Source organism: Teleopsis dalmanni, chromosome 2 (assembly GCF_002237135.1).
Source record: "Teleopsis dalmanni isolate 2A chromosome 2, ASM223713v2, whole genome shotgun sequence".
Taxonomy (NCBI): Eukaryota; Metazoa; Arthropoda; class Insecta; order Diptera; family Diopsidae; genus Teleopsis; species Teleopsis dalmanni.
The window spans coordinates 149,902,021-149,926,466 of NC_051847.1; the positions used below are offsets into that span (position 1 = coordinate 149,902,021).

At 25.8% G+C, this 24,446-nt stretch overlaps 2 protein-coding genes across 3 annotated transcripts; one reads left to right on the forward strand and one right to left on the reverse strand.

The window, feature by feature from the left end:
- Positions 1-9,946: 9,946 nt before the first annotated feature.
- On the forward strand, positions 9,947-13,485 carry LOC119675920. Its single transcript, XM_038087135.1, has 3 exons — positions 9,947-10,472; positions 11,830-12,761; positions 13,336-13,485. Exons 1-3 carry the CDS (start codon positions 9,947-9,949, stop codon positions 13,483-13,485), a joined length of 1,608 nt encoding a protein of 535 aa, XP_037943063.1.
- Positions 13,486-16,864: 3,379 nt separating this feature from the next.
- On the reverse strand, positions 16,865-23,906 carry LOC119678603 (fructose-bisphosphate aldolase). 2 transcript variants are annotated; one of them, XM_038090532.1, is made up of 5 exons: positions 23,798-23,905; positions 21,436-21,844; positions 20,896-21,315; positions 20,637-20,836; positions 16,865-17,611 (listed from the first exon to the last, which is right to left on the reverse strand). In XM_038090532.1, the coding sequence occupies exons 2-5, from the start codon at positions 21,812-21,814 to the stop codon at positions 17,516-17,518; spliced, it is 1,095 nt and encodes a 364-aa protein (XP_037946460.1). In that variant the 5' UTR covers positions 21,815-21,844; positions 23,798-23,905; the 3' UTR covers positions 16,865-17,515. The 2 variants fall into 2 exon arrangements, with proteins under 2 accessions (XP_037946460.1, XP_037946461.1); XM_038090533.1 differs by lacking the exon at positions 16,865-17,611 and adding an exon at positions 18,473-18,722 and having other exon boundaries at positions 23,798-23,906.
- Positions 23,907-24,446: the final 540 nt, after the last annotated feature.

Below are 24,446 nucleotides of genomic sequence, written 5' to 3' on the forward strand. Positions count from 1 at the left end.
GTTTCAAATAATTCTTTGAATGTTTTTATAACCTCAAACGGATAGAGCATTTTTTATAGAAGAATTAAAAGTATTGAAAATTTGCTATGCATACGGTTATCTTGTCTTATTTTACGTTTTTGAAAAAATTTAATAAATTTATGTTATTTCCTCGTGTATTAATAATATATGTATTTGCATATATTCGTCGGATTATAAAAAATAATTTGATTTGGTGGCATAAATTAACCTTTCTTACGAAATCGAAAGACTCCAATATGACAGAATTCTCATTCAAATTGTATATTATTACAACATTGCATATGACAGTCATGGTCCTTTGTTAATGGTTCTCCGAGGGTTGAATCGTATGGAATAAATAAAGGTTATAAAGGTTTTTGCGATTTCAAAAACATTAGAATATTTATTCCAGAGTCACTTATTATCAATAAGGCAATTACACTTTTTTTGAGATCATAGCGTTTCAAATGAATCGTAATCCTAATGCAAGCACTGGACCAGGTATAAAATAACTGCAACTGGTATTAATAAGTACTCAGAACTTATCTTTTTAATTGCCTGAACTTATTTGTAAATTCTGGGAAAAAATCTGTTATGATAAAACTGACAGTTATTCTTCTTTTTTCTTTATTAGGCCATAACAACTCGTTACCGAGTTTCGGCCGGACGCAGCATATCGTTGATCCCTCCTCAGTCGTTGAGTTACACTGACACTCATTAATTTAATAAAAAAACTGTGTTAAACTACTTATATATAAACATATGCATGATAGGAACATAAATTTGAAGGTTTTTAAGTTGCTAAAACTCGTAAAGATTATTAATAGGATAACTCTGTTAATTAACATATTATGGTTAATAGATCTAGCTATGCTTGTAAATAACACAATGGATCTTAACCTTAAGTCGAGTCTAAGACTAAGACCATAATTCTTAGATATTTTTAGACGAGTATATTAAAAAATAAAGGAATGTGCCTATTAAATTTTTTTTATACGAAGTTTAAAAGTTATATTATTAGATCTTTTAACTTCAATATACAATGCCATCATGATGAAATAAGGACAGTCGTACTAAAATTTTATGTTTCTTAATTATTGAAATCTTTTATTAATGAAATAGCGTTACTTTCAATTGAAACTGAAATTGTTTTTCTTATAATTAAATGTCGCTCACAAACTATATATGTGTCGTAATTTTTAAATAATTAGGTTGCAATAAAATTATAATGAAAATATAGCATTCTAATTATTAATAAGCATTATATTATATGCTAAATTGATCGACCTCGACATTAAACCTCATCGTATGATACAAAATCATGAGGTCCCTTGGTTTCTTAATTCAACATCTTTTGTAATCGACCTGCAAACCTATGGAAAAAGTAACACAACCACCAAAATGTATAGACAACTGTTTGCAGAATTTTCTGATTCCTATATAAAAAACAATTGGACTCTATTGTACACAGACGGTTCAAAAACTGAAAATCATGTCACATTTGCTATAATACAACAAAATGGCTCCGTAATCACGACTGGATTAGTTGCACCCCATTGTTCCATCTTTACTGCAGAGGCTATGGCTATAAAACTTGCTACTGACCACGCAACATGCAACAAAGGCAAATTTCTGATATGTACCGACAGCAAATCTACAATTGAAGCTGTAAAAAATATCAATAATAACACCGATTTTATTTGTGCTATCAGAAACAACAGCATACGTTTTTCAAACAAAATTAAAATTATGTGGGTTCCTGGGCACACAGGAATTAAAGGAAACGAACTAGCAGATCAAGCTGTATCTGCCGCTATTCGCTCTCCCTTATTCTTATTCAAGACATCCGAAAGAAAAGACGTTTTAAATTTTATAAACAAACATATGGAAGACGAATGGGCTATGGAATGGTCAGTGTACAACCATCGCTACAAGTCGATCAATACCAGTGGTTTAAAAGCTATATACCCACAATCATGCACTCGTCAACAATGTAAGATTTTTATCCGATTGCGTATGGGACATTCAAAGCTTTTTCATGAACATCTTTTGAGTGGCGATCAGTCATCAAACTGTCTATTTTGTAATAGCACACCATCCATAGATCATATGCTTAACGATTGCCCTTCTTTTAATTCTATTCGTAGTAATATCTTTCCCAATATCTCACCAACCAGCGTTTTAAAAACAATTAATGTTAAAAATATACTTTTGATGTATAAATATATTAAAGCTTGTAATCTAGTAAATAAAATTTAATTTATAATATCAGAGCTGAAGGCCCTGGCAGCTGGCGCTCGTTTTTTTGATCTTAATTATAAGATTTTATATTTTGTAATTAATTATAATAAATAAATAATTAGCATTACTTAATAGAAGAGAAGATTTAACGATATTTAGGAGCAACTGTTATACCCGATTTGTTCAAGAGTCACTGTTAGATGACTATGCTGGAAGATTAATTCTTTCTTTTTATGATTATTATCACAGTTATGAGGAGTATTAGTATATCTTTTTTTTTGAGTAGGAGAAAAGCTCGAAAACTTAGACAGTTGGGGATTTCAACCGCCCTAAAACTCCTCTTGTCCGGACGAAAAGCTCCTACTGTCACTACAAGAACTCAAACCCATTTAGATTCGTGCAGTAACACAACTAGCCAATAGGTTCAAGTGTATGTTTGTCATCTCGTTTATAACCTAATCAAGTACATTATTATTATTGAATATAATTAGATATGAGATATACTGACAACATTTAACTAGATTATTTATTTCGCTCTTAATGTTTTATAAATTAATTGTCAAAATGAATTATCTTTTGAATGATTATTCAAGTAAAGTATCTTATTTCGCATTGCATTGAATGATTGTCTCCTTTTATTCCGTCACGAGCAAAGATCCGTACAGAATTTAAGCAACATGATACTTTTTCTGTACGTTTCCGAAGGATTCAATCTTGAAACACATAACAGTACAAGTATTGAATAAAGATCGTTAAGGCAATGTAAAAGATACTTTTTTAGGTACATATTTATTAAATTAAATGAAATGTTATCTTTACATCCTAAGTTGCTATATTGCAGAATTTGCGCATCTGTTCGTCTCTCATTTTCTCAAGTTCATATAAAAAAGCTGTGCTCAGTGGTCAGTAAAATTTTCATCCTATCTTTAATATCTTCGTTCTTTATTTTCTTGTTTACACAACACTTGATCAGTTGATCAGTCAATTATCTCGATTGTATCTGTTCAAAATTCATATCCGAAAGATGCACACACTCTCAAAAACTAGCTTCCGTTTATGAGTTTCATACATTTTTTATATAAGTTTTATATGCAATAAGGTTTTAGGTAAATTATGTTATTAAATAAAAAACACCGATATTAAGAGTTTTTAGTTTCTTAATTTAATAATTGTTTTTGCTTCTGTATTAAAAGTACTTTCAGTACCACAAAATAGTCTTCAACTATCTTTTACATAATAATTTGATTATATTCAAGTGATAAAGATTCGTTTATCTTAGTTAGTAATATTAGCTGTGGGTATTATCACTAATAAATATATCTGCAAACAAAATTTTCTTCATTTATGTCTAAATAATAACTAAACTTTATAATAACTAAATTTTATGGAATGTTATCACGTCTGGTTTACATCTTCATTTTTGAAGAGATTTCGAAAAGCAGTGAATTATAAAAACAAAAATTATTTTTTTTATATTATTTTATTTAATGAAATTTTTGACTGACCATACAGCTGTTTCGAGTATTGCCAAATACCCATCATCAGTGGTCTTGGAAATAATTCTTGTATTTAATTATTCGTAAATAGTTTTTTTTGAGATTGCATATACCAGGGATTGAACTCGTGCCCTGCCATATTTGAAGCTCAGAGTCAGCGTTCATTAGCCAACTGACGTACGTGACTTTATTTTTAGTACATCTGTTCCAGTGTTTTGATAGGCAAGTATTTTTAACTCATAATATTGTATATATCAAGATTTAGATCAGGTAAATATGAGCTTATTGGTTTTTTATTTAATATTTTCATCTCAGAAGAAGCCAGCTATCCTGAAAAGGTTTGACAATTTACTAGCTATCGTTTATTTTTACGGTTAAAGTTTATAATTATTTATATATACATTAATAAAATTGAGCTATGGCCTTCCTGTAACAAATAGTCTAAAATCATATTTTATCCAATAATTTATATACTTTTCATCATTTGGTGAATATTTTGAGTATTATTTATTACAATTTTTTTTTACTCCGACATAACTTGTTACTTATATCTAACTTCTCATCCACTCTTCATCTCTATGGTAAATATTTTTAATTGCAATATATATTAATATATATGCCTTTTATAATTATCAGATCCCTTTGGTTTAGATTTTTTTATTATTTACTATTATTATTTTTTAATATTTTTTAGAAATTTGTTGAGTCAGTGCACCTAAGCACTTTTACTCTCTATTAACTGCGAGGTTTTTTCATAATCCCTCTCTACGCCTTGACTGGATTGTTGTTTATCACTTCATCAGACTAAGCAATAACTGGCCGTAACCAGAAATTTGTTATAATATCTGCAATTGATATTGTTTTTCATATCAGTTTTTTATTTTATTTGTTTTTATTTGTGAAAATATAATTATTATTAATAAAAATAATAATGAAAATAAAATATTATATATATAATATTATGATATAATATTTTTATTCAATGTATTTATTTATTTTTAATTTAATTATATTATTTCCTTTCTAAATAAAATTAAATAGTAATGAGCTTTCATTATATATAATGAACTTTAATCTTTAATAATTATTTTTAAATATGTTTTTATAATAAACATATATTATTAGTTTTATTCTTACTATATATATATATATATATATATATATAATTTCATTATTCCAAATACTGTTACATAAATTGAAAAAAAAGTTAAAATAAAATAAGTATTACAAAATTGCTTTTATATTATCATATCGTATATTAAAAAAGTTATAAGCCATAATAAATTTGAATATTACAAGTTAATAGTAAAACTAATACTACAATAAATAAAAAAGGGTCTCAATCTTCATCTACCGCAAAAATAAAAGATTAAATTAATTAACTTTACAATTACTATTTCTAAATAAATTAATAACAGTCACCAAGGTTTTCATAACAATAATTTGATACATTTATTTAAAAAACTATTTATTTTAATGATCAAAAATTCTTGTTTCAAATTTAATGTTTTTGTTAATAACCCACAAAACAAAGCACGTTAGTTTTTACCGTTTAATTATTTTAAATAAAATTTATGGTAATTAAATAAAACTTAGGCATACAAAAAACATATAAAAATCATTATATTTAAATAATATAATTAAATTTTAATAATTTAATATAAATTTCTGTAATCCTTTTAGTTATAAATTTAAATAAGTTACTTATTTACTTAATTGCTTAATAAGTTACTTAAGTCTTTAATAAGTTTAATTAACTTAATTATTTACTTAATTACTTAATGACTTGCTTAAGTCTTTAATATATACAGCTCTTAAACAAGCTTCAGATATCAAAATACGTTCTTAAAATTTATCAGACATCTTTAACACAGGAACAAAGCTAAAATATTATATATGATAATTTCTTATATTATTTTATTTTGTATGTATTATAATTTCCGCTGGTGAGCATAATATCAAGAAATATATAATTCTCGCTAAGGAAGAAGATATTCTCGTCTTAGCAATTTCTGCTTAGGGGCAAAATATTGCTGTCAGCCAAAATCTAAAGATCGATTTCAACTGATCTTAGCATAACTTGTTAGAATACACAATAATATATTATTAAATAATAAGGACTTAAAATATTTTATGATTTTATGTAAATTATTTTCCATATAAAAAAAGCCGAGAAACAATTTGTCATTGGTCAGTCTTTTTTCTTATAATCTGCACAAGAAAAAAAAACGTTTCATTTTTTTATCAACTCTTGTGGGATCAAGACGAGACATATCACTGAAATTTAGCCACTGAAATAAAGTTCATGCAAGCAGACATTCTCAAACAACCCTTTCAGGAAAAAGGACATTCGGTATATTTGCAGTGTGCATATTTTGCACTTTTGACTTTAGGACTTCAGTATCCATTTGGTAATTGTCATCAGCAAACGTCTTCGGTGATCAAATAAAATATAAAATTAACTGTTTGTGAAACGAACTTCATAAAATTTTATAATTTGTGGTGAAAATCATTTGTTTAATTAACAAATAAATTATTAAAGAATAACGTCAGAATCAATAGTGAGAAAATTAATTTTGCTGAGTATTATTCAATATTTAAACTAAATCAAAATTGTAAGTGTTGAAAGTTATCTTATTTTAATTACAACAATTAAAAAAAAATTTATTAAAATAAATAATTTAAATATTGAAATGTATTCATAATTCATTTGAATAAAATTCAATCGGTGTATTTTAATGAATATTAACGATAGTAACATTTTTTAAAACAATTTTTATACAAGTGGAAAATAATAATTTATTTAAAATATATTTCATAAAGAGGTTTTTTCGAACAGTAGTGAACTACAACATCAAAAATTCATTTTATATTATTTTAATTAATTGAATTTTTGGTTGACCATACAGCTGTTTCGAGTATTACCAAATACCTATCATCAGTGGTCTTGGGTATAATTCTTGTATTGTATTTATTCGTAAATAATTATTTTTGGGACCGCAAGTACCAGGAATCGTACTCGGGTCCTGCCAAATGTGAAGCTCAGAATCAGCGCACCTTCACCAACTGACTCAAAGCCATACTTGAGTTTTTATGTTCTGGACTTTTGTTTTTTTGCTAGGAATATATTTATATATTTTTGGGAATAGCTTTTGAACAAACAACTGTGGTTGATTCAGTATCTTTCAAATCTTAAACTGTGAAAGTTTAAACCCCATTAAGTTATTTAAAGTTATAATTTCTATAATTAGTTTTATTTAATGGTACATATATTTTCAATTACAAAACGTTTATGTATTACATTTATTAATATATATTATAAATAATAATTTTTTATTTTATTTTATATTTTATTTCCGGCTACACGGCTCTACTTGACAGTCCAAATATAGAAACGTTTAATTTTTAAGAAGGTGACCTGTGATCGAAAATATATTATAAATATATTTGTTGAAATGTTACTTTAAATATGAGGATAAATACGATGTTATAAGTTCAGTTATAAGTTGTAATAACTTTATAAGTTATAAGTTAAATACGAATGTTATAAAGTTTTATATTATTTGATAATTGCTCTAATATGACTTTTTAATTTATAATAATTCGGAAGATTAATATATTGTTAATAAAATTTATGAATAAAAAAAAACAAACATATCACTTAATAAAAATATAGTTTAAAGTTTCCTAATTACTTGTTTGATATAATATTAAATAATTTCTAAAAACTTCTATATCACTATTTCTGTGAAGTTTAGTGAACTATAATTTTTTATAAACTTATTAATAACAGATGAGTCCTTTTTTATTTTGATTTATTTTTTTCATTACTTTTAATATTCATAAGTTAGGACAAGGACCTTAACACTTTAAATTTTATTCAAATATTTTTTTATTTTATTTAAACTTAATTTTTTCACAATTTTAATTTAAAAAAGTTTCTAAGCTCGTTCATTGAACTTAAATGAATCCAATATAATTAACCAAAGAATGAAAGAATAATATGTGATATTACAATTTTCTGTTAATAAAAGCATATACTAAAAAACCTTATCATCATCACCCTTTAAGAGTATCAATTACGTCGCCACAGCTTCTGTCCCAGAAGTGTCCTTAGCACTGGAGTGCACTTGAGCACAGTCAGATTAAACGATGAAAGTTGATCTGATGCGGTAATTTTAAAAGTCTAAAAAAATTGTCTGGTTGCATCAACATTTTTTTTTAAATTAAAATTATTGATTAAATAGGAAGTAAATTAAAAAAATTTACGATATTTTTAAGATAAATGAAATAAAACAAAATTGTACGGAATCTGGTAACTTATGTTAGACTAATTTTAGAGTTCAAAGATTTTTTTAATAATTTTATCATTTTTTACAATCGTCTGAATTTTTTTATATACATATACACAATGATTTTATATTCACATAATGTTAAGAATAATAAATGTAAATGAGTTTAATTAATTTTCATATCTTATTCGCCCATATAAAGCTTAATTTTCTTGTAAGAATCGAAGAAATTTCTACAACAACATGACCAAATCATAACAGTTATTTTTCCAATAGCCATAAAAAGGATGATGAACAACTGTATTTTTCTGGAAAAACATTTCTCCATAAATATGAATATATGCTAATATGTATAAAATTTTAGGGGTTTACCTAAATCCATTGTTATTTTTATGTTTCCTTTGTTTTATTCAAAAATTTCCAAATATCAGTAGTAAAATTGATTGCAAGTATGGGTTCAATACTTGCAAGGACACCAAAATACCTGATGTGTCTATGTCCAGGTTTGACCAGAACTAGGGTTAAAATCCACACTTCCTTCTCTACCATTAGCATTGGCCAAATTCTTGCCTTTCTAAATGCCTCTGACTGGTTCTAGCTTGATCTTCTCTCTACTACCCACTATTATGAGGTTTTGTGGATTCAAAACAACTTTTTTATGTAATTGAGGAGGAGTCGTTCCTTCCTCCACCACAATAAACTACTAACTATGGTTTCAATTAATAAATTTTCATACCCATTTAATACAAATATATAATCAATAATTACCATATAGTGACCTTTAACAGTTAGTAACCACTAATTTTATGTGAAAAATAATTAAGTATTTAATTAATATCATTATTATCAAAAAAATAACATATTTAAATAATAATAATTATTAATTGCTTTTTTTTAGTATATGTTTTATATTAGAAGTTAAAATACTACGTTTACAAAATATCTTATTTAAACCAAATAATTTTTTATATTTTTGTATAAATATTATATACAAATTCCACTAATCGTGACTTCAATATTTACACAAAATTAGTTTAATTATTTTTTCGTACAGTTGTTATTGACCATAACTTCTTAATAAGAAGTTATTAAACAAACATCATCAATTGTCATTAAAAAAACCTATTCCCTAGTAGAATTATTGATAAAAGTCATTTGGGTTGCAATGCTAGTTAGGTGGGAGCCAAAATTTTCTCTCAGTTTCTCAGTCTCTACTATTTTTTGCTTATAACCACAGTTATAATGTACATATATAAATGTCGTCAGAACGTTATGAATAAAAATAGAGCAACTCATGTGAATAATAACAGTTGACTTTAACCGTAGAAGCCTTGTCTGACGCATCTCAACGTATTATAGTTCCAACAATTTAGTAATGGATTAAAAATAAAAACCCCCCTATAGAGATTGTAGTTTTTGGTCTTAATTATAAAATTTATAAATATTTCGATTTAAGCAAATTCAAACATTAATTTTTCAATAAATCAATAAATATCATTACAAAACACGTTGGTTAAATAGGGCCATATCATATATTTTATTTAAAAGTATTAACAACATGTTAATACTTTTACCTTACAATAGCATTATAAGGTATAAGGCATAATACTAACACTATATTATTAACAAGACCATCTTCTATGATCATCTCCGGGAACTGAAAATTTATAAGAAGATTTAGTTTATAAAAAACATTAAAATTAAACATTTGTATATAATATTAATATTAAAATAATTAATTTAATTTAATTATTTATATTATTTAATAAAAATATATGAAATTATTCAATAATTTTTATTTACTGAACACATTTATTTTATTTTTTTTACAGAATTGATTGTCGTTATTCTTGGTTGGTATTTATACCATAATATATATTAGTATAAACTAAGAGATAGAATAGATTATGCAAAGAAATGGCGTTGGATATTTTAATCGTTGGATTAATTTTACTTTCACTTGGCATAAATATCTTGGCTCTCGGTGCATTTTGGATAACTCCATCTTTACGAACATTATCAAATCGTTTCACTATAAATCTGTTATGTATCAATACATTGGGCTCTATAATTTTGTTGCACAACTTATTGATAAGTAACAATATGGAACTTAAAGTTACACTTAATCAGAATTACTTCGCTGATTTAAACTTTGGAATATATCAACAGTATGAAGCTATGATACATCAAGATAATGTGATGCTTAATAACAGCCTACCGTTCAATGAATATAACAAGCAAATAAAAAATATTGATAAACTACTTAAACTAAATGAAACTATTTCGGAGAGATATTTTAAAAATTGGATGAATGAAAATCTAGATATAATAAATTGGAATGATGTCCCTGTCTATATACAGCATTGGTCATTGGATGTATGTGCTGCTTTAGGATCGCTAGCGTTTTTGTTAATTGTTAGTAATATATGGTGTGCAATAACAGGTAAGAATCAATCCCATTTTAATTTTTTTATATAAATATTAATATAATAACTAGAGGCAAATATAAGTTAGATTCATCCGTCAGGCCGTAAGCTAGGTGTACACCTATTGGTTCGGAGCGATACCAGATAGAGCTCAACGTCTATGTTGATTTTTTAGTACATATTTTTAAAAACATACGAAGTTCTTATAGCTGTATTCCTAAGCCAAAGGTAACAAACCTATTTTAGCCGTTTCAAAGGCTATTTTAGGCTTTTCAAAGACCATTTTAGGCTTTTTAAAGCTTATTTTTAAACGGAATTTTAGTGGGACTTGAAACCTATGTGCCGCAGCTATCAAGGCTGTCTGAAGTGAAATAAAAATATTTATTTAATTTTAGTTGATATTAAAATATTTTTAAATAAAACAAATTCAAAAAGTTTAAAAACTGTTTATATAAATAATGTTTTATAGAAAAAAAAAATTTGATATAAGAAACATTTTTAGAAATAATTGTTTATTTTAGGTTTAAATACATAAATTTGTTGTTTATGTCACTGGACTTAGTTTAATATTAGTCAATTATTGTCAATTAAATAAGAACTTGTATATACCTATTATCGCTTGTTAGCAGAGTGCGTGTGTATTAGAACTACGACCACAGGCTGTACTATCTACTAAGGTCTGGTCAAAAAATGCGTTTTAAAAGACCTGTTTGGTGGTTCTGTCCCAAAAATAGAGTTTTAAGCACTACTTAGATTTACAAAAAAACTTACTACGATATCCACATAAAGATTTGGTATGTGGTTCCAATGTGGTTTCATTACTAACCACAAGTTTTATGCGGAGCTTGCCGCTAGCTATATTAACATTAGTCCAACATATATATATATATATATATATATATATACAAAACTAGTAATAACAGTGCGTAGATAGGATTGTGCAAAGGGGGATATAATATAAAATATTTTTTAGCAGTGTTTTTACAGTATATTATCTGTTTATTATATTACCAAAGCAAGTACTTATCCTCTCATCAAATCCTGGATACGTCGCTGAGTAATATGTTTATTTTTAATAACAGAATCTTTAATTTTGTTTATATTTATTATATATAATAATATACCTCAATTCCTGATACTTGCAGTCTCCAAAAATTATTTACGAATAATTAAATACAAGAAATAATGCCTAGACCACTGACGATCGGTATTTGGCAATACTCGAAACATGGTTGAATTTTTGTTGTTGTATTGTTGTTATTGTAGTACATTACGTTTTGAAACCTCTCTATAATATATAATAATATAAAATATATACATATAATATATAATATATATTTTAACATATTTTTAAATCTTTAATTTCTATTATAGATCCACTGCGCTACAAAGGCCGCATCACTGGAGATCGTGTTTCGAAATGTATTGCATTTACTTGGATCTTAAGTGCCATTATTGCTGTAGTTTCGTACTTTACAGCAACTCCCTTTAAATATAATTTATTTAGAGATTATATATATACTAATTTTAATTTAGAATTATTTACGTTTAATATCGATCTTAGTAAAATATATACTGTGACTTATTTTTTTAGCATTAGTCTTTTACCATTTATCTTCATAAGCTATATGTGCTGGAAAGTTAGTTATGAAGCACGCAATAATGATTTGCGGATAAGAAAAACAAGTGCTACTCTCCCAGTACGGCGTGGATCAAATTCCAATATAGCAAAATACCAACATAAAGTGGGTCCACCACATATACATAGTTCATTTATAAATAAAAATTTTATATTGAATTGTACATTAAAACACAAGATAAATAAAAAGGAAGTAGTATCTAAAAGATATGTAAATATCAGGAGAATTTCAACTCGAAAATTACGCGGTTCTATAAGATGTAAACAAAATGTCAATGTTAAGAGCAATAAACATCATGATAACCAAAACAAATATTCTTTGATTAGAATATCAAATGCATCTTTATATAAAATTAAAAAAAAATCACAAATCACAAAGCTACGATCACCATCGAATATACAAAAGTTGAAAAGACTTATTCCTTGCTTATACGAAAAAAGACTACCCGTTGCTATTCACCTTCAAAATATGCAGTTAAAGTCGCAGTTTACGAATTGTACATACTTCCCAAACTTAAAGCAAGTAAAACCTTTAAATAAATCGGAAAAATTACTTATAACAAAGGGTTTTGTTTTTAGCCCTTCTTCAAACCATCGTTTTAGGAATAACTACTTACCATTGAAATGCTGTAAAGCTTCACGTAGTAGCATTATTAGTATTCTAGCGGTATTTATATTTTTTTCATCATTTTTTCTATATGGATGCTTTTTGGTTCTACAAAACTTAATTCATATAGATATATGTCATATCCGTTTGTTCTGTAAACTACAGATTCTATTTGTATTATTTGGTCATATTTCTTCTCCTCTTATCTTTGCTTATCGCACTAAGCGAGTCCGAAGTAGTATTAACAAGATTTTAAAATTTCATTACTTATATCATGGAAAGTCTTTAAAATATAACTTCAATTATAGTTCCAAAAATACAGAGTATTTAAAATTCGCTAAAAAACTATATACAAAGTGCTATTACTTCCATAAAAAGCATAGCTCTACCAGCTCTCCGAAAGCAAGAAGAAACAGTTACCAGTTCTTGAGCAAATTTCCTTAGCATGTTGTTTTTAATTATTATATTTTTTCTATGACGATGAGTCTCTTTTCGAATAAAAAAGCAGATGATAGTGATGATTTTAATGTTGTTATGCATTATTTATAAATGTATTATTTAAAAAATGATACTACTATAAAAATTAAAAAAATATTTGCTATTATTTGGTAGAAATATTCGTTGACTCTCCAAGAATACAGATCTAGAATTAAGTGAAGTGAGCTTCCTTTTTGTTCCTAAATATGTTGAAAAAGGTGAACTGATTTGTGATACAGTCTTAGTATTAGAAATATTAGAGTTAGAATTGACTGAATTGGCCATATTTTTATATGCTAATTCCTAGCTGATAACTTGTTTACTCGTAATATGAATTATACTGATCATATGACTGAAGATAATGGTAATAGATTAATTAATCTAATTAAGCTTACATAAATCTTTATACAGCTATGTTTTTATATATTAAATTTGTTGTATATATATGTTATATATATATATATATATATATATGTTAATTATATGTCAATTTTTTTATCTATTACATATTTTCTATTATATTGTTGACAATAATAATAATAATATTAGAAGAACAAGCGTCATAAGTTTTATGAGTCAAATAATAGAAGTAGTCAACTTTGTGTTTATTTTTTTTATATAAAAAAATGTCAAAAACTTTCCTTATAGAATATATATTTATACCAAAGTATTTAAACATGTAACTATAAGTTTAATACATTTATCTTTAAAAATAGTTATAATTCGATAAACGAATATTATTTTTAAAACCAATATATGATGTTTTTATACAATGTTATTACACAATAAATATTACACAATATACAATAGAAATTTTTGTGTTTATCTGAATATTTTCGAAAATTTATTCTTCTACAACATGTACTGCAAACAACCCACGACTAGAAATTTACTTGGAGGCGTTATGGCTAAAAACTAAATTGACTTATTTTTAATTTTTTGATGCAGAACTAATATAACTATTAATTAACTAGAGTTCCTTATTTCAGTGGTAATTTTAAAAGATTTACATCATATGTGCAATGAACAGACACGTAGCATGGAGGGAAGAAAACGCTAAAGTAAATCAAGTAAGGACTATATGCATATATATATATGCATATATATATATATATTCATATAATCATTTACAATATATCATAACTATTTAATAATAAAAATTTATTAAATATTCAGAATTTTTTAAATACTGAAATTATCAGGTGTAAGAACTTGGAAAATTAAGAGAAAAGTTACATATATAAATATGTAACTTTTATAATACATTATAATACATATAATACATTTTTATAATACATTTTATATGTATTATAAATACATATAAAAAAAATGTAAAATGTTTATAAAGCGTAAGTGGAGACAGAATCCGTTAAGAGTGAGAGTGGGTGATATGGTGATAAACTGGGAGGATAGCGTTAAATATCTCGGCATCACGTTGGACAAACGATTCACATGGCTTAAACATGTACAACTGAAAAGAATTAGCTGTGCCAAAATTCTTCATCACCTCCAACCGCTATTTAGAAATGAAAACTTCAATGCTAAGAATAGGAAACTGATATATAACCAAATAATTCGTCCGTCACTTCTATATGGTTGTGTAGCGTTTAGCAAAGCTTCAAACACTAATATTTACCAGTTAGTAATTGCATAAAACCAGACTCTGAGAAGACTTTTTAAAGTTCCTTGGTACATTAGGACGAATGACATCCTCAGGGACTTCAAGATTGATCCCATCAAAAAATACATAAAGGATAGAGCCCTGAAATTATTTGCGAAATCTGACAGACTTAATAACACCGCATTATCAAATCTCAGAATGGTTACAGGCTCTTCGTGGAGGTACGCAGATCTGAGGTCAATTATTGCTTAGTCTGATGAAGTAATTAACAATAATACAGTTAAGGCGCAAAGAGGGGTTTTGAAGAAACCTCGCAGTTAATAGAGAGTAAAAGTGCTCAGGTGCACTGACTCAATTAGCCTCAACATAATAAATGGAATCGATAAAATATATCTGTAAAATCTGCTTTTCCAATTCATGAATTCTTCATTATCTTCTTCAATCTCAATATATAATAATATAATATTATATATAATATATATAATATATAATATATAATATATAATATATATAAAGTATATCTTTGATTAAATCTTTTTTTATGTATTCTTGTGTTGCGCTTGGTATTGCGTTCTTATATTTCTACCCATTGTTGCCGTTCAAGCAATTCTCTCATATTTTTTGTTGGACGTTTTTGTATCTCTATAAGAACATATACATTTATCTCTAATGTTAAGTTTAAGCTGCTCCAAAAATGATTGAGAAATTCAAGAAGAATTAAATTCTATATTGCAGGTTTGATTATTTACACGCATATTACTCTGTATTATAAATGGAAGTCATTAAGTCATTGAGAATAATTAATGATTACATCCTACTAATCCATCCTACTAATCAATTAAAATGCAACATCAACAATATGCATTAAATGTATAAATATTGAATGTATTCATAAGGAATGCAAGTACATTAAGATTAAAATTATTTAAAATAGTAATGCAAACGCATAATCTTAATGTAATAATCCATTTTCCATTATAGTATCTCTACTTGCATACGTACTAACATAGACTAAAGTGTGAAATGAATAACTCGAATAGTATTGGAAAAAAATCTTTTACTTATTATCTTATATTCCTTTTACATTTTTTCACACATCAACATGTCAGAACTCAACAGAGTAGCCAGGTCAATGGCGACACAACTTATATACTTCGAATCTTGAACTTTATACATGATCTATAGGAACAAAAAGGATATATTTAAAATAAAGAAGCGCCTGCTCTTTCGCAACTTATGTAGAGTTTTTTTTATTTTATTCCTCACTTTAATGCCTTGAGATACGTCCCTTTTTATTCCAATATTTCTAGTTCTACCGTTCAAAATGAAAAAAAAAATGTTAATGTTCTGTACTTGTAATAAATACTAAGATTTTTTTCTTTATTTTTAAAATAGGTTATATTAATACCAAGATCTGCATGCTAATTCAAGATTAAGCATGCGCTCATAAAAAGGTTCGCCATTGCTTTACTTATCCACATCCAAGAAATGCCATAAGCTATGCTTTAACAAAAAAAGTTGACAGTTTGAACTTTTGTTATGGGAAATCTTAAATGAACTGTAAGAGTCGCAAAGAATTGTGTAGTTGTGGTTTTTAACTACGTGGGGCACAAATCTGGTATTAAGATTATGTTAGAAGCTACATTTAAGGAGGATTTGAAATTCGTATGAAAACATTGAATCGAATTATATCTGTAATATCTGCTTTAAAATAATCTAAAATATTTTAAAGACGTTTAATTTTCAAAACTCTGGCATTGGCACTCACCCTCAGAGCATACGAAGCAAATTAAATCTCCATTATCACGGTTCCTGTCTTGTGCAATATACCATATTTTGACCTTTATATTTAAAGTCAATGGAAATGTGATTGTGTTGTAATATGGAAATCAAGTACCTTTAATCAATTATGTGTGTGTAAACTTAATATCTGAGTAGAACGTTGAGTCTTAATATACGATTTAATATCTGTCAGCTGTGGTGTAGTATTTTCAGCATAAAGAAGGTAGTGTTCGGATGCGAGTGGAAATATGATATAACAACAAAAATTAATAACTGATTTAACTTTTATTTATTTTTTTAACAATTATATTTGAAATTTAGTGTATCGTCTACGAAAATTACATTCAATGAGGTACTATAAGCAACTTAGCCAATTCGATATGCAGTTTACGAATTGAATTAAAACGTTATCGTTCTGTTGATCATTATATTATTAAATTCACTTTATTATTGTATGACGTTTTTAATTTTTTTTTTTTTATATTTAATGTAGATATTAATGTTAAAGCAATAACTTATAAATATAAATCAAATATGTGCAAATACAAGTACATTTCAAATGTACAAAGTCAACATTGTTTAAATTTTACACATGAAAGATAGTTTGTGCCTCTTTAAGCAAACATCAAATATAATTTTAAACGCATAATCAACTACAACAATTATAGTAATAAATTAATAATAATTTATTAATATTTAAACGTTTTAACAATAATAATTAATCTACAACCAACTATTGACATGAAATTTGGTTGTTTACAGTATGTATATTAATTAATTACTGAGATCCTCAGTAAGAAGAAACATGCAAAAAGTATAGTTCTAGTATATTTTAATCCTGAAATTATGCTTAACAAATAAATAGATTTTGCAAACAATTTTGTTCTTGTTTTGTTCTGTTTTTAGATAACATTAAAAATAAAAGATACATTATTTAATAAGCGTGATTTGCAACAAAGAGTGTGGCATCGGCACCAGCTCCAACAACGGATCCAGCAACATATTTACCAACAGCTGCTTCACCATTACCCTAGAAAGATAATTAATAGTAAATTAATAAATATTTAAAAAGCTTTTAAATAAAAATGGTGAATTTAATTTTTGAAAGTGTATTTTGTTTTTGTCAATATTACTTTACCTTATGACAGTCCAAAAAAAGTACTTAAGGATTAAATTTAATTTTCTCTTACACGGAACTAATTAATATTTTAATTAGTATGGATTGACCAATTTAAAAATGTAATGTGTATAACTAAATCTAATTTTGATTATAAACTAAACATTACAGAAGTATATACTAAAGATATAAAAATATCTTAAAAGTGTGTTTAAAAGTATTCTAAAAGTTTGTAAGTAGCCTAAAAATTTAAGGTCAGTCTTGTTACGTATCTTTAAACTTGTCAGCGATTATTTTGTTACTTAGTACTAATATCTATATTGTCATTTTTTGTTATTCACAAATATAATTTCTACAGATTATGCAAATATTTAAAATAAACAAAGCATTAACAAAACTACATGAATTAAAGTCACATTCTAAACAAATTGATAAAAAAAACATATAATTAGATTAAATAACAATTTTCAACAACTTAATATTAATCTAAATACTTTGTATATTTAAATTAAAGTTTTTTAAAATAATTTTAAATATTAGAAAATTAAATATAAAGTATTTAAATAACAACACGTATAAATTATTTTTTAAAACAGTTCAAATAAAGTGTTTATTGTCAATAAAAATTAAAATTAATTTAGTGATATGCATTGAAAAAACACAAAAACTATTGCAAAATACGTTAAAAAATGATAAATAGTTTTAACGTAAAACGAAATAGTTATGTAAAAGTATACATAGTATTAAAATTAAATTTATAATTTATATATAGAAAGTAAACTAGTAGAAAAAAATGCGTCGCTTGTTTCCTGCAGGTTTGCTGTTGCAGTATGCCAATTCGTTGTATTGTTAGGTATATATATATATATATATATATATATATATATATAAATATATATGTATGTATTTTAATAAGGTTAAAAAAAATTTAATATTTGTGTTGAGCAACAAACAAACTAGCATTGGCGGCGAATGAAGGAATAGAACCAGCTTCGTATTTGCCCTGGCAAGCAAGTGCATTAGCCTGAATAAGAGAAATTTTTATTACAGTAAGTGTGCAGAAGAAATTTTTATTAGATACAATATTAGTAATTAGATACAATATAATAGTAAAATCATGCAATAAATTAATATAATTATATATAATTTTTTAAAAATATATAAATTTAAAAGTAATAACATACATGCACAATATAAAAGTAATAATATAATGGAACTTCCCTAATGGGCACTTCGTAATTATTATTTGGTACAACTTTATGTGAGACCACTTTTAAATGAATAAACAAAAGTTAGCTGACCATAAATGACTGCTCAAAAATATTACCACTGTATTTTGACCAATTTAAAACAATAAAAATAAAACAAAAATATTTTAATAAGATTCTATAAAGTTTTCAAATATTAAGACAACTGTTTTAGAACATATGTAGTTCCAATAAAAAGAGATTTATTTAAGTACATATATATATTTGTAACTTAGTACAATAATACTAAAAATCATCACTGATATGAAATGATACATTTAAAAAGATGTAGTATGGAATTAATATAGGATTTTCAAACATATTTTATTATATTATTTTCATGACTTTTAAAGATGAATATCTGACAAGATTCGAAGTAGCTGTTGAGTCAACTAATAATTTTAGTTAATTTAAAATAAATTATTGTACCCTAAAAAAATTTTTACTATAAGAACCTTTAAGACTCTAATATATATATTTCTTGCTGTTAACAAATTCATGTTTGAATTTTTTTTTGAAGCGATGTAAATTTTTAAAAACATTACATTCAGATATATTTGCTTACAGGAAGTTAAACATAATCTTCAAATAAAAAAGAATAATAATTATTTAGATTCAAATTATAAGGCAATCGCTATAGATAACATAAGTAGAACGGATACCAGAAAAGTTTAAAACGTTTCAAAGAACTGAGAGCGTTACTCCTTATGAAAAGGCTAAGTATTTAAATTGATTAAATTGAATTAATAATTATAGTAGTAAAGATTATTCAAAAATATTATAAATAATAATTATAAAGCAATTCCCAGATCTATTTATTTCAAGAACATTTATTTTAATTCTGAGTTTATGTTTATTGATCAGCTAAATTTATTGATGATTTATCATATCATATCAATATATAACTCATATTTCAAGTTATATATTTTTATGTTTTATGTTAATATTTTTATTATCAAATATGATCATATTCCTCTTACGGTTTTTATATTGATTATTAATATTATATTAAAATTTTAAAAAATAATAAAATTACTTTAATTTAAATATAGTATAATTTTTAAGAAATATATTTTTAATTTATTTCCAGTGAATGTTTCTTCATCACAATAATTTTAGATTAATACAGAATAATGTTTAACAAACAAACATATTACTAAGAACAAAAGAACTGAATAATAAACAAAAACAGTCGCAAATGAGTATAGAGTAATTATAATAATAATAGATAGTATAAAAAACATTTTTAATTGTTATCTTAAAAAAAATTATAATAAATAGAAGCAGAATTAAAATAAAAAAAAGCAAAATATAAACACTAAAAATGCAAATAAATAATAAATATATTTTAAAGTTATAAAATCAAAATCCAAAATTAAAAACAATTAAAAAAGAATTTATGCTTCAAATATTGCATGCAAAATTAATTAAAATTACTACTTTTTGTTATACTGTCCACTTTTCTGCAAAAAATACTTAGTTATAGTCATCATTATATCATATATTAATGTTTTTGACTGTAAAAATCAAGTCTCAGGAACCCACTTAAGTTTAAAATGAACAAAAATGTCTGATTATTTTTATTTGTATTGTGTATATATATAAATAAATAAATGACTAATATATTCCACTATAATTTAATACACCCAGTACTTAATTTATAATAATTAATTATTATAAACACAACATACCTTTGCGCGTTTGATCAATTCGTTTTGACCAGATCCAACATTTTCTTTCTTGCCACCCCATGCACGGAGTACTGATGCTTGAAGAGCACGACCGTAAGAGAATGTCAAAGCCCATGGTTTCAACAAAGGAACGTTATTAATAGCATTTAAGTGCACTGAAGCCTCTTCTTCTGATTGACCACCAGAGAGGAAAGTAATGCCTAAATAAACATAAGAATTTGTTAATATGATTCTTTATAGAATTTAAGTATTAACTTACCGGGAACGGCAGCTGGTACTGTGCGGCGGAGAGCTTCAACAGTTGCGAGGGCAACTTGATCTGGTGTGAATTTCTTTGCGCAGGATTGACCGGCTGTAACCATGTTTGGTTTCAATAAAGTACCTTCCAAGTAGACATGATGATCATTCAATGCTTTGTAGACAGCAGCCAATACAGTTTCAGTTACTTTTTGTGCACGATCCAAATCATGTTCACCATCAGGCAAAACTTCAGGTTCAACAATTGGTACAATGCGTTGAGATTGGCAGATTGAAGCATAACGAGCTAAAACATTAGCATTTTCCAAAATTGATTGATATGATGGAGTGTTCTTGCCAATTTTCAAAACGCAGCGCCATTTAGCGAAGTCACAGCCATCCTTCTTGTATTGTGCGCAACGTGCAGCCAAATCATCCAAACCTTTTAAAATAATTAAAATATTTAATTGAATAATAGATATTAAATAAACATATGTTATTTAAAAAGATAATTATTAATAAATATATTTTGAAAAAAATTTAATAATTTATTAGTATGTACCTTGGGTAGTGCACTCATCTTCGGAACCGAACAATGGTACAACACCTTTGTCAACTTTAATACCGGGAATAATACCACGTTTCTTCAACAATTCTACAAATGGAGTGCCATCATCAGCCTTTTGGTAGAGAGTCTCGTGGAACAAAATAACACCAGAAATATTGTCAGCTACTTTAGGATCGGTGGAGAACAAGAGTTGGCGGTATTGACGACGATGTTCTTCTGTATTTTCAACACCAATATCTTGTAAACGTTTACCCATGGTGGAAACAGATTCATCAGCAGCAAGAATGCCTTTGCCTGGGGCAACAATGGCCTTGGCAATACGGCTCAATTCTTCTTGTAATTCCTTTGATGGGTAGTTGAAATAGGTAGTCATTTTGAGATTCGGTGTTTTTTACGAAATCAGCTAAAAGAAAAAAATTTTATAATGAATTAAATTAAAATTAATTAAAAATCTTTTCTAGAAAAATAATAATACTTGTTATTACTTATTTTAAAATTATAATTAGAATTGCAAATGGAGTATAATAAAGAAAAAGGCCTGTTTTGCATTAAACTGGTTCGTTGGTTGGTTTTTGGTTAACTAAATTTTATATTGATTATTAAAATTGATAAATTAAAACTTTATTTAAAATTTACTATGTACTCTATGAATTTTATTTTTACTATTAATAGTAAATGTAGCAAATCCACTTTCACTTATAATATATATACACTATACACGCCCACCGTTTTTCATGACTTTCCTTGGAAATTTTAAAAAATTAGACATGCGTATGAACACGTTTAACAACCGGATACGCATTTCATAATTGATAAGAATTTCAAGAGCTCAGCTTAAATTTCGTCACTACACTTCGTCACTCGAGCAGAATAATTAAAATAATATTTATTTTTGATGGCACTTTCCCATTCTATCAAAAGAAAACAAACGATTGAAATGCACTTCGACCTTCATCGAGGTCTTTCATAGCGTATTTTCACAATACAACAAAACAAAATTAAGATTATATATAATACACACGACTCTTGTATCTATAAGAATTTTTAAAATTAATGTAAATAAATATATATATTATAGTTAACATATAGAAGCATATACTTTGGCATTATTTTCTATAATCAGTTTTTTATAATAATCAGTTCTTAACATTGGGAATCAAGCAATTCGTTCAATTTGAACTTTTCAAAATAAATATTACACAAAAATCACACAATTTAATCTATATTTGCTTTAAAATTTAATAATAGATTAATAGACTTGTATATACAAAAATATATATATATAGATATATGTAAAGATTCAAGTAACTTATTTTTCCAAATAAAAAAATAAAATTAATTAGTTTTAATTTAACTTATATCCTTACGAATTAAACTATATTCAGTATTTTATTTTATTATTTTTTACTTCAATTTTAAACACGTATTGATGAACTTTTACTTTTATTCTAATATTTGCTTTGCTGGGATGGAATGAAAAGTTAAAAATGGGAATTATACATTCCCAGCTAAGTAAATATATATATATATATAAATATATAAATATATAGGTAAAAATGTTATATATATTAAATTCATGCGCCTTAAAGAGAGAGTTATTCAATTTTATGTTATTAGAAAATTTCTCTTTCATTCTCATGAATAGAAACAAACAATAGTTTGAATTCCCCACGTATAAATGACATTGATAAAGGTCAAACTTCAAATGAAACATACATTTTAGATACTTTTGAAATAAAATTCTAAACCACATTATTAGCGGTTAACGAATAATTCTCAATTTAAGATATGTATTTATTTTATTAATTATGAATATCAATTGGAATTTATCAATTGTATATCTTTTATTAATTGTGTTTTCCGGAAATTACAATAATAATAGATATCAATATCACTTGGTAATTAGTATTTTTTGATAAGAACTTTATATGATTTTACTCGCTTTTGTGGTAGAAGTATCTTTATATCTTTCTATTAAAAATATGTTCTTTACACACGTTTGCACTTTAAGAAAAAAAAAACTTGTTCAAATAAAACTTGTAGGACTTGATAACAGCTTTTAACTAATTTAAATTGCTTTCATTTAAAATACATATTTAATTCTTATTCTTTATATCCGTCTAATACTATTAGACGATTAAAACGCAATATAGTATTAATACAATTTTTATCACTGTAACACAAATCTCAAACTATTATATCACAATTTTATTAATTCGAGAAGTATATACAAAGCACTTATTTAACAACAAATTTAATAAAAATAAAACAAATATTTAATTTTAATTTTATATAAAAATTTATAAAAAAAAAAAAATTTTAACTCCAGCACTTTTATAAAAATTACTTTGCTTACCAAATTTAAAATGAATGACGTCCGATCCTTCTTCTCTGGAAGAAACTGTGTGACTCTCCAAAAGAATACGTTTCGTGTTTTTATTCCAACAAAATAGGCTTTCGTGCAAGTTAAAGAGGACGTTTGGAGGTCATTTGCATCATCAAATACTACTTTCATACAATTCTTCTATCAAACCAAATAATTTCATACAAAAGTAGTAAAATTTCAACATATTTAAATACCTTGCTATTTAACATTTAATTTTTTAAAAGGGCCCATCCACGCTAGTAAGAATGTAACATTCTTAAATTTTATTGTATGAAAATACATTTTACTTAACTGATTTAGGTAAATTGAGGGAATAGTATATTATGTCGAAATGGCAGTTAATGTTGGTATTTAGCAGAATTTCGAGTAAGGTAAATAAGATAAAAATTAGGTAAATGAGGTTTTACCGTGATGAAAATGTTAAATAAATGAATTTTAAAACTTTTAACCAAAATTAATATATAAGTGCAATATATTAATAAATAAATATTTACATAAGAGCAGTGCAAAAAATCACTAGAAAATTTTTTCGCACACGGCCTTATTGTTGTAAAAATCGATAATTTAGTAAAATATAATAATTTTATTATCATATTATTATTATTAGTGATTTGAAGTT